Raw genomic sequence first — 17623 nt, forward strand, 5'->3', positions numbered from 1 at the left:
CAGAAGACAAGGGAACTCCTGGATCAAGTATTGCGGAAAATTTGCCTTCGCGGAGGACTTTGTGATGGAACTAACCCGTATTTGTGTTAAATGGAGAGGAAGACCACGAGAACCTACCACGGCTAGCCTGACGGCAAAGGGACTCTAACCCATGATCCGTCTATTACTGATCATATTTCACGTCACCACTGTGGTCGGTGCAAGCAGGAAGCAGATTCTTATCGACCAGCCATCGGTGGGATTCGAACCCGGTTCATCTCATTGGAAGGCGAAAGCTCTATCCCCTGATCCATCACGGCTCCCTACTCTCCTTTGTATGTTTTGTATTTTTTTTTTTTTTTTTGAAGGGAACATCTCTTCTAGATAAGAAATATCTCTTCTGGTGCGTTTTTTGAAGCTGAATTGAAGGTGATTAATCTCAAGAACCTATAAGAGACTAGAAGCTATAAGCGTCTTAATTTTTATGTACAAAAAGTACAATTTCATGTACAAACGATTTCCCGTACAATTGCTGTACGTGAAGTTGCTTGAACGTAAAATTGTTTGTACGCAAAATTGTTGTAAAAAGTAAAATTTTACGCACAACTTTACGTACAAGAAGTACAATTTTGTTCTTGTACTTTTTTACGCTTTTTAACGATGCTATCTAGACAAGAATTAAATTTAAGCGACTGAGGCCCATGAGGCCTATAATCGAGAAAATTGATGACCTTTGATTGACGAAGCGACAGAGACCCCGAACAGCACAAGAGGCCTAGCAGCTCGCAGGACCACGAATCGAGCACAACAAAAAAGCACCACCAAACATCAAACCAGCAAAAAAATAAATAAAGAAAAAGTGAGATGTTGCCAGAGTCCACACAGGACGGCGGCTTTAAATCAGCAGAAGGCGGCAGGCCCGACAGCCGTAAGCGTCCGCCACACTGCGACCCACCGAGCCGCCCTCAGACAGGAAAGCCTTTATTTGTAAATGCATAAACAATGCTATCTAGGCAAATTAAACATTGTTTCATGCGCATTTTTCTCGATGAATCGAAAGAGACTAGATAACCGTCAATAGAGCAATAATTCAAAAGTTGCACAAGTTGCATAAGTATTTCAACTTAAATTTGTGGAGTGTAATAAAAACTATGTTAAAATTAGGGCAAAATTATGAGTATTTAATGTAATAATTTTAAACTGTACTTCAACAAAAAAATCAAAAATGAAATCCTTTTATTTCCTAATTTGGTAAAAAATAATCGGCAATATAACCGTAGCTTTTAGTATTAAGTAAATTATTATTTTTCATATTTTCCCAAGAAGTCTTGTGTAACGATGTAGCTTTCCTTGGAAATTATAATTGCCATCTTAAAACTCACATAAATGCACTAAATATGAGTAAAAAAATCTTATCGAGATTTCCACCATTTGTATAATTTTGAACATGTTTCGACTATGTACCCTTTCATTTAAAAGTAAAGTTTTTTTTATGCATGTTTATCTGTTTTAAGTTAGAATTATATGCCTTTCTTTGAATAAATAAGACAATTGGAAATGTAACACATGTTACTTTATTGCTATCAGTGTTTTATCGTGGTATAAAGTACCAGATTTAAGGTTCTCAATCACTGCTAAACTCACCAGCAAAATGGCAGCTTTTCAATTATTGGGAGTTTTTTTCTTGTGCCTTGGCATCGGCCTCAGTCATCCATTAGGTAAGAGTTATTATTAAGTATAATATTAAATATATCAAAAATATAAAATCAAGAAGTATAATACCAAAAATTATTAAGTATAATATTGATGTTTTAAAGACGACACTGAAAGAAAAGCAAAATAAAATTACTTTCATACAGTTAAATTCAATTGCTAGACAGTGCTTTAAGGTTTATACCATTTAAAGAATCATTAGTCTAAAATATCTTTAACTTATTTTTAAGTTTTACGATAGTTCCATTTAAAGAATTCTTACAACCGCTAATTGTTACAATACGACGGCTGAAATTTGCAATATTTAGCATCCATAACATTCAACGACTTAAATTTATAATATTTAACAAACAGTTTACAATATTTAAAGAATAATTAGTCTCAAATATGCTCGACGAAAAAAAAACTTATGAGCTTGTTTTTAAACTTGACAGTTTATTTCATATTTTATAACCGTCGTTGAACAGTCGGCCCAATTTTGGGGTTTGCGACAACTAATGTTCAACTCCGTAGCCTTGTAATTTTGAACCAATCCAGAAGGCAAGGAAACTCCTAGATCAGTACCCGCAGAGGTGTGATTTGTTATGGGAACACGGAGGGCTTTGAGACTCGACAGATTTAACGTACATCAGTCACCATTTAATACACGGGGAGTCTTCGGCCTGCGAGGATCGTACTCGCAACTTCTTGAACATGGGCCCAGTGCCCTACCAACCAGGCTTTCCCGGGCCTGACAATTTATTTTGTAAGAAATAAAAATTTGACTTGTATGATATAGAGGGGAGTGTTGCATCTTGGGAAAATTTCTAGGAGCATAATGTCCGCAATTGCATTAGTTTTATTTCTAAATATGGTCTGAACCAATTGATGACGTCATAGCAAGACTTAGCATTTGAAGCGTCAATTGAATATCTGGATTAGGAAAAGAAAATTTAACCACTTAAAAGTTAATTTTTTCATTTTCTGAAAATAAATTAGTAAAAGTATTTAACTGAATTTTACTTGTTTCTAGAAGGGGAAGATTTTTAAATATATAAGTTGCTTAAAAATGGCAACTTACTTAGAGTAACAACAACTTCGATTTTATTCAAAACTTGTAATGAACGGTAAGACAAGTTACATATTAAGTACGTGTCACAAATTACAACATGCATACTTTTTAGTATTTTCGTTATCTATTGATAATAGAGATGTGTTCTAATTTGTCTAATTTGTCATAATCTTTTAAACATAATAATAAATATTAAAATATTATACTTTCTAAGTAATTTTTTTTTATGTTTTATTATAATATTCTAATTATGCATTTAAAATACATAATATGAATTTAGAATGTTATTAACTTGGTCTATGGCATGCACCTTCTATGCATGCATTTTGATTAAATTTTTTTTTCTGAAACAGCTAGCTTTTATGTATAATGTAGAAATAAAATTGTGTAGTTTAAATATTTTTAAGTGGCAAAATATTTTTAATGGCATAAAAACCATTTATTCGATGAAATTTACTTTTAAATTTTATACTTTTTACTACATGTGTAGTAATGAGAACTATTTCTAAAAACAGAATTTCCGGTAAATGGTTACCAGAATTCTGTTCTATGAAAGAAAAAATTACCAAATGAATGGTTTAAATACTCACATTTGATATTTAAACCAGAATCTTGTTTTTACTAAAACAGAAATATCATTAGCACACAGGTAACTGTGTGGTTCTGTTGTTTGCCTTTATTTTATTATTTTCAATTATTATTTTTTTTGCTCCATTGTGTTATTCGTCACAATTTCTGTATTATTTTATTGCTCCCACTTTTCCTTTCCAGTAAATTCTGTTATTTTCTCACAATGCCGATAAAGCTGATGTTACACTGACAAATAAATTTACCAAAGCAATTCATGTGAAACTTTATTTTCTATTCACCATTTTGTCTTTACTTGCAGATGACCTAGACAACATTGGCGATGACGAATACATTCCGATGGAAAATCCAGATCTTCTTGGCGGGGATATGTCCGGATTTGAAGACACGGTATCTGAATTCAAATTTCTTTTCTGAAATTTACGAATAAACTTTTTATTTCAACAAAAAAATTTAAGAAACTGATCTGCCCTGATAGCAAAATAAGGTTCATTTTCCCTAAGCAAAACCTTTTAATGTAAAGCTAAGAAGGTTTTTTATGCGGTTTACGTGTAAACCTTCAAATCTTAAAACGAGATTTGCGACAATCTGCTCTATTCTACGCACATTACCCTAATTCAAAACCTTGGAAAACAACCTTCTGTATAAGAACCTGAAAATCGAAATTGTCTAAGGGTTTTCAAGCGTAAAAAAATCTCTAAATAACGCTAGTCTCAAGGTGAAAATAATCTTAAATCCAGGTAACTATAAGGTTTCTTTTCACAACGTCTTGTATGCTCAGCTAAAATCCACCTTGTCATGAAATTTTAATGGACAATTGGGTATAATATGAAAAAAACACAACTACTTCGATTTAGTAGGAACAACATATGATGCAATGCTAAACGAATGGAATTTAGTTGTTGTTTATTTAGATATTGTTATTAGTAGTTGTTGTTATTTGTTTTAGTTGTTTATTTAGTTGTATTTAGTTTCAATAACTTTTCTTTATTATGCAATAAAATCTGGCGAGCAGCTATTTAAACGATCGAACACTTCGTTTGTTTACTTGTGACTTGAAGTTAGGCTCGCAGAAAATGCCGTTCATGGGTTCAATTTAGTAGGAATAGCACAACCTGTGACGTAGGCAATAGTATACCCAATTGAAATTGATCCTATCTCTAGTGTGACGTCATCTAAAAAGTCATTATCGACTTAAATGACCATTCTACCTAAGTGACGATACTTCTTAAAAAAGCTTTGAAACTTATTCAGAACAGGATGAAATAAAGCTTTAAAGTTGAGGATGAAAGGTTTGAAACTGCAATATTTTTGCATTATTGAAAAAAGGTTTTTAATACGAACATTTTCGTGACAGAAAGAAGAAAATTGCGATACAAAGTTGGCGTCGTAAGGTTACATGCTTTCTGGGTTACACTTAAATATGAAAATTAGGAATATTCTTCAAAATTATTTCCATTTGCATGAAATTTAAGTTCAAAATTTGAAAATTCTTATTAAAGTTTCGGTTGCTATAAAAACGTGTTGGTCGCTTTTCGCCAAAAAAAGTAATAACGCAAAAGATTTATTTGCCATTTTAAATTCTTATTTTGGAATAATTAATTTCAATTAAGTATGTTGACAGGACACTGTTTCACATTACCTGCGAACTTTTAATCCTTTCGAAAATGATTCTTCCGAGTGGCTGGAAGATGGAAATTGAATTACAATTTTAGGCAGAAACATACGTAATGTTTTGAAAAAGATAAATCATAATGGTATCATATATTTTATTTCATTTTATATTTTATAACCTACGTTGAACAGCCCACCCAATTTTTGGGTTAGCGACTACAAATGTTCAAAGCAGTAACCTTGTCATTTTGAACCCAATCCAGAAGACAAGGGAGCTCCTGATTCAAGTATTGGGCAAAATTTACCTTCGCGGAGGAACTTCATTTCTTGTACCTGGCAACTTTGATGCATAATTAGTTTGTTTATGTTTCACATGGCTTCGTGTCTGTCTTTGTGTTGAGTCACTGTGTAAATAAATAGTGAAAAAATTAAAATGTTTGAGGAAGAATCTTTGTCAAAGAATTTAGAATGTGTCACTTAAGAGTATTGATACTTGACGGGCTTGGCTTACTCGAAATGGAATGGAAGGAGCAGTTGCTAACGTAAAGAAAAGCCGTGTTTCAACTACTAATCAGGATTGAGTTACACACTTTACTGAACTTCATATCATTTTTCTAACTAATAAGAATGTACCGAAAAAAATGTTTTTAGACAATTATCTCTTCATGTCAACCCAATCTTGTTATATTATCTTGTGTATCATTATCTTGTTGTATCATTATCTTGCTATATCAACACATATATAATGTTAAAGAGAGGAAAGATAAAATAATTAAGAAGTTTTTAAGAGCCACGTTTTTCAAAAGAACTAAGAAGAAAAAATAATTTCATTTTTTTATTTTTAAACGAAAAACATGGAGGTATTTTAAAGAGCATAAAGGTTTATTTTGCAAGTGATGCGCTTCATATTTTTTTGTTGCTATAGTTCTGATAAAAAAATATGTTTTAAATATTAAATATTCACTGAATACATTTGTTAAATGAAATTTAGGACCGAAATGCTGTTCCAACAGACACAATGTTGTGGCCAGGTGGTGTTATCCCTTACGTTACAGATCCTGGACTAAATGCTACAGTATGTAAGTAACGTACTGTTATTCAGATTTTTTGATCTACTGATCGACTTAAAGTTTTAAAACATTTAAAATAACATGATAAAACCTTTTAAAATTAGGCAGTTAATATTTCTATTAAGGCATTTGAATTTATGTAGATTGTTTTTATATTTATAAGCTTTGCGAAAAAAAAGAATTTGGTGATTTCACGTATTCTTTTAAGATATTTTTAAATAAAATCGTTTAATGTTTTTAGCAAATTCGAATTATCGGCATCGGATGAATATAAATAGAATACAATATATTTACTGTTTGTATAAATTTTATAAATATTGTATGATGTAAATGATTAAAAAAATGCGTATGCTACCAAAGAATAAATCGTCATAAAAATACAAGGGAACCTCATTGCCTGCTTGTTTTTTTCGCCAAACCTTGAAGTTGCGTTTGTTGTCCCTTATGGTTTTATTCACATCACTTGCTGGTTTTCTTTCGTCTAGTTTTGAATGAATTGTAGTATTCTTTTCTAATAGAGTTTTAAAATTATGCATCCCATGATTTACAATTTTAAATTTCAGAGATTGGAGACACAGCAAATTTAAATCTTTTATTTAAACCTGAACTCGTTAAATAAATAAAAAAGAGAGAAAAGGGTTAGAAAATGTTAAAAAAAAAAAAAGAAAACATATAACTTTTTAAACTTATAGTATTTTTATTTTATTTTATAACCGTCGTTAAAAAGCCGACCCAATTTTATGGGTTTACGACTATTAATGTCCAACTCCGTACCGTTGTAATTTCGACCCCAACCCTTAAAACAAGGAAACTCCTGGATCGAGTATTGGTAGAAATTTGCCTTCGTGGAGGACTTTTTGATGGAACTAATCCCCATTTTCGTTACATGGAGAGGAAGACCACGAGAACCTCCCACAGTTAGCCTCACGGCAAGGGAACTCTAATTCATGATTCATCTGCCACTGAGGATATGTCACTGTGGTCGATGCCAGCCGGATGCTGAATTCGTATCGACTGGGATTCGAACCCGTTTTGCCTCATTGGAAGGTGGCCGCTGTATCCCCTGAGCCATCACTGCTCACAAACTTATAGTATTGTCATAACACTTAATATTCTTATGCTTATTTTAGCATGACATATACACCCACTCAACACAAAATAATATGAAGTACTTTTTTATACGCTATTATGTGGGGAGTGGGTGTATAAGTTGTGCTTAGTTTAGCATTTCAATAATAAAGTAGACAAAATTAGAAGTAGTGATCCAAGACTAAAGCCAAAATTTATGTTGAACAGAATGGCTACATCATTCAACATTAATATCATTAAAGTGGGCTATCTTAAAAATTTATGAGATTTCCCAGCACTCTTAAATTCTCCGACACAGTTAGGAAACACAGTAGTGTAAGAAGTAAAGAATGTCATTTAAAAAATTAAATAATTAACTTTTTCCATAGTATTTCTGGACGATCCTCGTTCTGTTCTTCTGCAGTTTCCTAAAAAATCTTCAGTAAAATTATAAATATCATAAAAACTAACAAAAATAACTGAAAAAAAAATTTATGTAACTCGCGTAACTTAATGAGCATAATTAAAACAAAATTAGAACACAGTTTAGTTGATTATGTGAACAGCTCTTCGTTGCCAACGTGTGAAGAGAAATTTCATAAGTTTTGTGACCACGATGGAAGTTGTTATTGTCCTCACGTAATAACTTCACGAGATGTAGCAAAATACCCAAAAAAGTAAATTAAACATTAAGAGGTCCACATTTTCGATCGCTCTAGTGCCTAAACTACTAGAACCCTATTTTTCAAATTGCGGTAACCCCTATGTTTTGTGAGTTGAGAATTCAAATTCTTGAAAAAATGATGTGTTTATTCATATAAAATACATTTTTGTGTCTGATTTTTCCTAATCTTCTGTAATTAATTTGCATATTTAAGGAGAGGCTTTCGAGCCAGTACGTCCTTAATACGTTATATTCCGTCATTGGATAAAAAATTTCCTTGGGTGTACACTTTTTCGAGCACTGCTTCGTTTAAATTAATGAATTAGAATCCCTTGATATTTTATTAATTTACATTTATACACTGATACTATTTTATTAATATACATTTATAATTACATTTTTATAAATACATTTATTAATACAATTATAATACTTTGATTCTTATAATTATTATAACTAAATTATTTATTACTATTAATACTAATTTTTTTTAAAAAACTATATAATTATTGTATAATGCAATATTTAATATAATTATTATATTATATAATGTTTAATATAATTATTTATTTATTATCACTTTTTAGTTCCCTGGGTCTTACAAAAGGCTTTCGATGCTTACGCAAAGAGTACCTGCATTCGATTTGTGCCGAGAACCAATGAGAAAGACTATGTTCGAATTTTCTCAGGTCAAGGGTAAGTTGGTAGATCAGCAAATACAGTATAAATTAAATCAACCGGCAGTAAATACAGTATAATTTAAATCGAACGTGTCCGACTGGCTGTGTTCAGGCTGTGTCTGACTGTGGTGGCTGGTTTGAATTCCGCTATAGGCATGAAAGCCTGTCTCTCCGTATTTGTACTTAAATAAATTTAAAGTATGCATAAAATTTTTTGAAAAATTTTACAAATATCAGTATGCACTTGTAAACAGTAGCAAATAATAAAGTCCTTTTTGTTCATCAGATCGAGCACAGTAATAGATTTGTCCGAAAGAAAAACATTATTTTGTTTAAATATTGAATCATCAATAAACATAGATTTATTAGATGTTAACATAGAAATATATATGTTACCATGAATGACCAAAATCAAGAGAATGTCGACTTTCACAGGTGAATGTCAACAATCGAATAGTCGCTTTGGTGAATGTCCGAAATATTTGTTATATCCGAATTGATATTAATTTATTCATTGATATTATTATACTTATTCGTTATTTTAATACCTGTTGAAGATAGATTGGGACAAACATCAGTGTTCGGAATACCAGTTAAATGTATACCAGGCAGTGGCATTGAATCTTAAAAAACATTAATGTAGGGTTTAGTGGGCAAATGTATACCGGGCAGTGGCACTTAAACTAGACCTACTATATATATCGGACATTTACCAAAGAGACTATGTGATTGTCAACATTCACCGGTGGAAGTCAACATCAACCCATTTCGGTCAATCACCGCAACATATCTAATAGGTAACAAAATGTAGAATGGTTTACTCATTGAAAATTCTATTATTTTGTCTTAAAGATGCTACTCAAATGTTGGAAAAACAGGCGGTGCTCAACCTCTATCCTTGGGACTCTTCTGTGGATGGGAAGCAGTAATTGTTCACGAGCTCGGACATGCCGTAGGGTTCTACCACGAACAGAACAGATCTGACAGAGATAAATACATCAGGATCTTGTGGGATAATATTAAACCAGGTAATTTATTTCAATAACTGAATCAAAAGTAATGGTAATTTCTATTATCTATAAAAAGAAACAATACGTAAGTACCTGGAAAGATTCATTGTAAATGATTCGGCAATATTTCAGATACTACTCAGCATAAAAAACGACTGAAATTGCAATACTTATCGTACCTTAGGATAAGTTTCTGCTGTCCAGTATCATACTCACAAGGAGTTAGGAATTAGAACCAGATAGTCCAAGCTGTCTGCATGTCTTTGACGAATGTCCGGACAAGAATTTCCTCAAATGCCAGAACAGGTGTAAATCACCGTAGCAAATTCGGTATTGTAAGGTGGGTGGTCATACAACTCCAAGTCAAAATGTATGGTAGTTCATGAAAAGCTAAACACAGGTGGCGCTAGGCGTTAATATTCATTTTAAGACTTCTAGGTTACTATTTTCGATTTATTTTTACGCCTAAGTTTGAAAAAGCGCACCAGCCAATCCTTACTGCAGCAGATTTTTTGTACAATTTATAGTAAGCGAACTTTGATGCAGAGCAACAGACCTGCTCTTCATTCAGAAGTTGCACCTTCCATTTCTATTCTTGCTCCAGAAACATTCTTGTCCTCATTCTCACAAACGAAGCATCTCCTTTTGACTATAATAATGAACACCAAACACCTATCCCGTTCTATAACAATTATAATTATTGAGTTGAGAAATAGCTGATATATTACTAAATCATTGACGAATAAAATCATCGCCAAGTCGAAATAAAAAATAATAATACAACCCAGGGTGCGTAGCCAAATTTTGTAACAAAAAATAAGCACCTTTTAAATACTTTTCAAGCACTTCAAAAAATATTTTAAGCACTTTAAAAAGATATTATAATTAGGATATGTGCACTAATAATTTTTTTCCCTTCGTATTGTTGAAAGTTCTTCAGTTATATGTATGTTAAGAAAGTGCTAAATAGTTCTTAAAGTTACATGATCATAATAAAATAACTAGTTTCTGGCAAAGAATGTTTTTCGTGATTATATTAGCCACCAAAAATACAATTTATGCACAATTTTAAATACATTCAATATTGAGTGGATCATTAAATTTTTTAAATTTGTAATTACTTTACACAATTATGTAAAAAACATTTTATTCCAAGTTATAAATAATTAATTTAACTATTACTTAAAAAGATTATCTCGCTTGCAAAATGCAGCAGAGCTGTTCATGAGAATTCACGAATCCTTCCCACCGAATCCAGCTCAGTACTCGAACCCGCAAGTACGTATTTCATAAAATGATTGGCGCTTTCAGACGCTACGGACAGATGGTATGTCGAAATAGATTGTGGTTGAATGAATTATAAAAGCGTTAAATAGAACAATGTGAAAATCACGCTTTTTGCGTAATTCGAGGCATTCGATATCGTAAAGAAAGAAAAAAATATCATTTTGGAAGAGGGAAAATTAAGCACTTTTTAAAAACATCCAATGAAAAAAGCACCTTTAAGTGCTTTTTAAAAACGAAAGTCGAAAATAAGTACCTTTAAGCACTTTTTAAAAACGCTACGCACCCTGCAACCCTACAGCAGAACATCTTTTACAGTGTGGTGGCGTACACGCAATGAAAAGTAAATTAAGTTGGGATGTTTTCTTTTTAATTGTAAAATGTGCTCATTTGATAAAATCTCTGGACGATCTGATATGGGTAATCAAATAATTATTTCATATAACTTTTGCGGTTGATCTTTCGCTTTTACACATCGGGAAAAACTTATTTTATGGATGACTCCTATGCATTCAAAAGTTTTCTTTATTGCTTTTATATTTCCGAAACCACATTACGCTTGAAAATTATTATTTTTGGAAGTGTAAACGTGTAATAAGTAGATTTCACAATTTTATCTCATTATGTATTTATTTCTGACATAGGCAAAAATATATTTTGGTATTTTTTAATTGTAAAAAAAAATAGTCTAATAGTTACTGAAAAAATCTGTTAAATGAATGTAATTATATTGCTTTCAAAATATAAAATCCAAAAACCGTAGTTTCAAAACTTTTTTTTTCCATTCATATTCAAAAATTTTACAATAATTGATTTTGAAAATTAAAGAAATTTTAATAATGAATAACTGTTTCTGATAGATTTAAATAGCAGCAAATAAGTTCAAATTTGAAAAACTGTTGCTTGGAAGCGTTTTATTACAATAAATTATTTAAATGCTAAATATAATATTTTCACTTATTTTAGCCTAAATTAATACAAAATAATGAAAAAGTTTCAAAAAAATATGTTTTATAAAATACTGCATCAATACTTAAAGAAGATTAAGTTGTTGATTTTTTCGTTTTTTTAAGTTTGAATTCTGATCGCAGGCAAAATGGTTGTTGTCTAATTTTTTTTCCCGTCTACGATCTTCGGCTTTAGCTTTTTCAGCCTCGGTAAGTTTAGGCCTTGGCATCGTTTTTTTTTTTCTTTCTTGCTTCAACTTTAACCTTTGGGACCGTGTCAATCAGTTTGGAACCCTATTTATTTGTGATTTTCACTTGAATTACTATTGAAAAAGATCCAGTTTGAAATTTAAGTAGGAATATAATTAAACAATTAAGTTAGAATTCTTAATTAAAGCTATAAAAACAAAAATATCGTTCAAATGATGAAATTCTCTCTTATTCGCAAGCGGTCGCTATAGCAATGCATGCAATGACGACGCATGCGTACTGTTTACCATTACTCTCCTCGATCACAGTTAAAAAAGCATGACGACGTCCAAATAAGGTGCGAACGCCATCAAACCCAAAACAACACCCATTCTGCCAATGAGTAATAAAAAAAAACTAAGTAATTTCATCTATGCCAAACATTGTATATTTTCAGGTGCAGCGGATCAATTCTTCTTGCTGAAACCTCACCAGAATAGATTGTTGACTCCCTTTGACTATAATTCCATCATGCTCTACGGATCTTTGACTTTCTCCAAAGACCATAAAGCTGGTCTGAGAACCATGGAGGCTTTAGATGGCTCCTTCTTGAAAGATCCGTTTGCAAAGAATCACATGAGCGAAAGTGACATCACAAGAATCAAGAAATTGTACAACTGCCCATAATTCATTTTCTAAACTAAATAAAGGAAAGAATTATTCTAGTACTCATTTTTGCTTCTATTCTACTTTATACACAAAAAATAAAATTAAAAAAATAACTTTATGCCTAAAAAATATTATTAAAAAATTTTATTTTTTAAATAAATGTTGAAGTATAAGTTTTTATAAGGAATACTTAAATATAAAGAACACTTAAATTGTTTTCCCTTCTTTTGAGGTAGGTATTTTATTTACGTTCGCACTAGATCTGCACAATGGGCTATTGGCGACGGTCTGGGAAAAATCCCGGAGGAAGACATGCCATCACAATTTTGATCCTCTGCAGAGGGGGTGGCTCTTCCGCTGTGGTAACCCGACGACCTGAGCGCGAAGTCGAGCACTTTACGGTAGCACAGTTTAACAAGGATCCATACCGCACACCCTCGGTCCCTACGTAGGCTGATCAAAATGGTCACCTACCCGCTTACTGACTGCAGCCAGTGATGCTTGACGTCGGTGTTCTACTGGGAACCGTGTCTTTATGATCAGTCCACTGCGGGACTCCTTTCCTTTGAAAGCAGAAGATTAAGAAACCGTCCATAAATGATATTATACTTTTTCAATATTTTTAACCCTCATCTTTTCCGATGTCTTAAAATGTCATATAATAATAATGCCACATAATGTCATATAACAATAATGTCATATAATGTCACATAAACAATATACTCTCGCAAGAAATATATCAAATATCAATATACTTGCAAGAAACAATATACGTGTTTCAGGTTGCATTTAATTTTTTTTAAGGTTAAGCTATATGTTTCGTTAGCGTACGTGAACGCAACAACAATAATATTGGATGTTTTAACGTTTTTAAATTATTTTTGCAATTGAAGACTAAAATTACTCTTTGTTGTCGATGTCCAAGTTTTTGTATCCTATCCACAAATGGATCTGGGTCTCTAGTTCTAAGAGATTCAGCATAGCGTTCCGACACAGCGGACAAGCAAAAATGCTAAATAAACACTAATAATTGAAAGTCTGTTTTTATACCAAGATAATTCTACACAAAAATGTTTTTAATGATATTTTTTTATTGTTTTATGTAACAATAGTCAAAAATCTTGAATTGTAAGGTGGACAAAATTTTTACATTATTTTGAAGAATGACTAAAATACGAAATATGAATGAAATCTGGTGAATAGCTCCTGAGAAATCGAATTTTAAACATCTGACTTATTTTTTTAAATGTGAATTGAAAAAGCAATTAGAATATATTCCGTTTAAATGTATTTTTCTATTACAATAAAGATTCTTTGTGAGTTTAAGAATAAATTGCATTGAGGCACCAAGTTCTTTCTATAAATAAATATTTAATTTATATAATTTCACAAAAAAAAAAGAAGTTCAACTTCCTTATAAGAGAAAAATCCATTGTTTGAACTATTACTTATGAAAGGAATTTTCACAAAACTAACACTCTATTTAATTATATGTGTAGTGTATCTACCACTACAAGAATACAATTCCAATTCACTGGTATATAAGACATGTTAACTCGTTTCTATGTTGGGTGATGAAGATTGGCGATAACTACTATCCTTATACTGGTGACCTTCTGACGCGATGTGAACACGCTCTACCTCGACAGAAACTCCCACTTCGATTTGAATACGCCTACTTCGATAGATGGCCCGCATTGAACAGTTGACGTGTGACTGCGACATTATCCAACACCTCGCACTGTTGCTACTCAGTCTCAATCGCACACAACGTCGCCGTGTATACACGCGATTGCTAGTGGCAACACAGGAGCGACTACGATCGTGAACTTAATACAGCTCTCACGATCGGCATTTAAAAGTACGGTGATCTTTATACAGCTGTGCAGGCTTCTCACAAAAACAGCATTGAACCAACGAGTGGTATCTGTTCATCGAATTCTATCACATTTATAATTCTGGTGGCGTTAGTACTCTAGTGTACCAACCACTACAATATGCTTATTGTTAAATACCAAAGTTATAAATTATGCTTTTCTATAACGATGCTAAGGTAAAAGGAATTTATCCAATTCGGAACAATTTATTCAATTACGAAAAACTCTTTCGTAATTGAATATTTGAGCTAAATCATTTGAAAGTCATGCTTAAACAAATTATTATTTTTTTTAAATTGTTTTGATGAAAATGATTCTACGAAGAGCATAGCATTAAAAAAAAATAATAAAACGAATAAGTTTTAATTTATTCAAGCACTATTATTGCTCATATCTCTTTACTGCTAAGTTATTATTACAAAGCTCGTTTCACTTACACCTCATTGCTAACCTTCTTTAGTTCATTTTAGAAGCCAAACATTTTCCATCTTTCTCAATATTAAAGTTTTTTCAAGAAAAATTTTATTAAATAATTAAAAATAATTTTTTTAAACATTTTTGAATTAAAGTACTTTTAAGCATGTCGTTATTTTATTGAAAATTCCTACTGACCAATAAATTTTATTTTAATATTTATTTATAATTTTTTTTTTTTTTTTGGGCCACTANTTTTTTTTTTTTTATAGCAGTCCTCACATAAAAAATTTGACCTGTGTGGCATACCTAAAAAAAAGCATTTTTCACTGAAATTTGACGTCTATATAACATAGAGATATAGACAGGGGACATTAGCATTTAAAACTATTAATCAGTCATAATTATTTTAAAATAAATCTTTAAAAAATAGCTTATTTATAAAGCGCTATTGCAAGCGCTTTTTCCAATGATATAGATAACGATGTTAAGAGGATCAGGACAAATTAATGCGTACTTGTTTTTCAACACAAAACAAACGAAATAAATAGTATTAATTTGCATTCGATGTTAAAAAGAATTTTTCTTCTGTAAGTTGTACACGCTAACTTGTCTAGAAAGGAATTCTTCGGTTTCTTGACCTGGTGCATGCATTTGTTTGTATAAATAAGAAATTTTATTTGAAATCATTATTTCAATCATTCCAAAAAATGGTCATGAGCCTTAAACAATAAATTCTTTATGAATATGTTTTGTACAATTGATTGAAAATTATACATTAAATGTTCAAATACTTTTTTTAACATCAAAATGTAGGCCTCCACCAGGCATTCAAAAAGATATTCAAAAAAGATACTGTCCGGCTAAAATATGCATAACATATTTTCTAATAATTAAAAACGAATTTATCATCCTATTTATCCCTTTCTCGGTAAAATAAGAATCATTCATATAATCAGTAATTTTTTAATACCACAACCTTGAATTGTGTGCTGAATAAAATCTATTTATAGAGATTCCTTCTACATCTCCTAAACACATTTGCATAGAATTCGAACACCGTTATATGGTTGCTAATGTTCGATTTCATTAAAATTCTCTATTATTTTTCGCACTCTATTTTCCGCCAACACATTTGAATGTGTAAGGCTAAGAAAAAGAGCCTTGGCAGTAAATTCAATCAATTAATAGCCAATGCCATTCCTTAACTATCCTTGGCGAAAACTAGTCTGATGTATACATGACACTCGTATTTTTGACTGATGCATAGACGGAGGCGTCCTGTAGCCATTTTTAAAATTCAGTATATTTATTAATTATTATGTACATTAATAATGAAGAATCCTCTTTACTTTGGAGCTCCACTATAAAATGACTGTTATTATTTATCAATTATTATTTATTTATCATTATTATTTAGTATAAATTCTTCTTCAGGAGCGCAACAGCCCTTTGCAGGCCTTGGCTGCCTCAACAGCACGCCTTCTCCAGCTCCCTCTGTCCATGGCAACTCCCCTCCAGTTCTTAAGTTTCAGGACTTTGAGGTCGTTTTCAGTGTCTTTGAGCCATCGAGTAGGTGGTCTACCTCTAGAGCGGGACCCCTGAGAGTTCTTGAAGGTGGCAATTTTTACAGGGCTATCTTCAGAGCCTCTCCATATATGTCCGAGCCATCTTAGTCGGTTGCTTCGGATTATCTGCATAATTTGAGGATGTTTATAGAGCCCATAAAGTTCAAAGTTGTACCGTGTTCGCCAACATCCTCCCTCTGGTATGGCACCAAAGATAGTTCTAAGTATCTTTCTTTCAAACGTTTCTATCGGGCGTTGTACGTCAAGGTTTAAAGTCCAGGTTTCGTTTCCGTATAGCAAGACGGGCAGAATGAGTGTCTTATATAATTTTAGTTTTGTTTTTTTAGTATAAATTATTATTCATTAATTATTATGTTATTATTTATTTATCAAGTCATTTAAATAGTTTATGATGTTTAATATGTAGTTGTATCACTCTGGGATGAAATAATGAACAATTGAAAATGCATCAGTAAACATCTTCAACAAATAATAAATTCTTCAATCAGCAAATTTTTTCCATCACATATACTAACGTTTCTAAGCACAGATTTTTGCTCTATATAGACTATGACCAGACATACTCAGTCCGTAACGCTTTCGGTCTAATTTATGGATAGAGAAATCTTCGGTCGTGACACTTTTGCATTAGATTACATATTCTATTCGTAACACTATCGGATAAGTTGTTAAGCACTTTATCGATCACAGCCCCTAAATTAGCGATTTCTGCCGATCATTCGTTAGAATACTTCAACATTATTCCATGTTTGTTTGTAATAAAACAACTCTTCAGAATTTGCAATTTATATTGTACGTTCAAAATGAAATTTCATCATGTCTTCAAAATAATGTAACGATTTAAAGGACATATTCATTTAATTGAGAAAGACTAGCGGGGGCACAAAAATATTATGGGACATAATTTCAAGTGGACAAATATTATGGGACAAAATTTTATGTAAGCAAAATAATGTTGGACAAAATATCATGTTGATTAAGCATTGTGATGCAAAATGTCACTCGAGCAAAATATCTTGGGACAAGTTTTCTAATAGACAACATATTGTGGAATAGAATTTCAGGCGAACAAAAATGTGAGACAGAATCTCTTGCGAACAAAATTGGGTGAGAAAGAATCTCACGTGGACGAAATATTGTAGAAATACTGACAAAATATCACAGAACAGAATCACTTAAAAGCTAAATACCGAGAATCAGATTATGATTAGGTGAAA

The 17623-nt window shown here is 31.8% G+C and overlaps 2 protein-coding genes across 2 annotated transcripts in view; one reads left to right on the plus strand and one right to left on the minus strand.

Annotated features, from left to right (window-relative positions):
- Positions 1-9319, minus strand: part of LOC107441057 (astacin-like metalloprotease toxin 5) — a gene marked incomplete in the record, with an annotated part of 54374 nt that extends 45055 nt beyond the window's left edge. Inside the window, 1 exon segment of the mRNA XM_071178309.1 lies at positions 9309-9319.
- Positions 1544-12562, plus strand: LOC107441058 (astacin-like metalloprotease toxin 5). Its single transcript, XM_043052743.2, has 6 exons — positions 1544-1697; positions 3633-3721; positions 5937-6024; positions 8335-8443; positions 9280-9455; positions 12315-12562. Exons 1-6 carry the CDS (start codon positions 1631-1633, stop codon positions 12542-12544), a joined length of 759 nt encoding a protein of 252 aa, XP_042908677.1. The 5' UTR covers positions 1544-1630; the 3' UTR covers positions 12545-12562.
- The last annotated feature ends 5061 nt before the right edge of the window (positions 12563-17623 follow it).

The sequence above is a fragment of the Parasteatoda tepidariorum genome, chromosome 3, assembly GCF_043381705.1.
Source record: "Parasteatoda tepidariorum isolate YZ-2023 chromosome 3, CAS_Ptep_4.0, whole genome shotgun sequence".
In the NCBI taxonomy this organism is placed as follows: domain Eukaryota; kingdom Metazoa; phylum Arthropoda; class Arachnida; order Araneae; family Theridiidae; genus Parasteatoda; species Parasteatoda tepidariorum.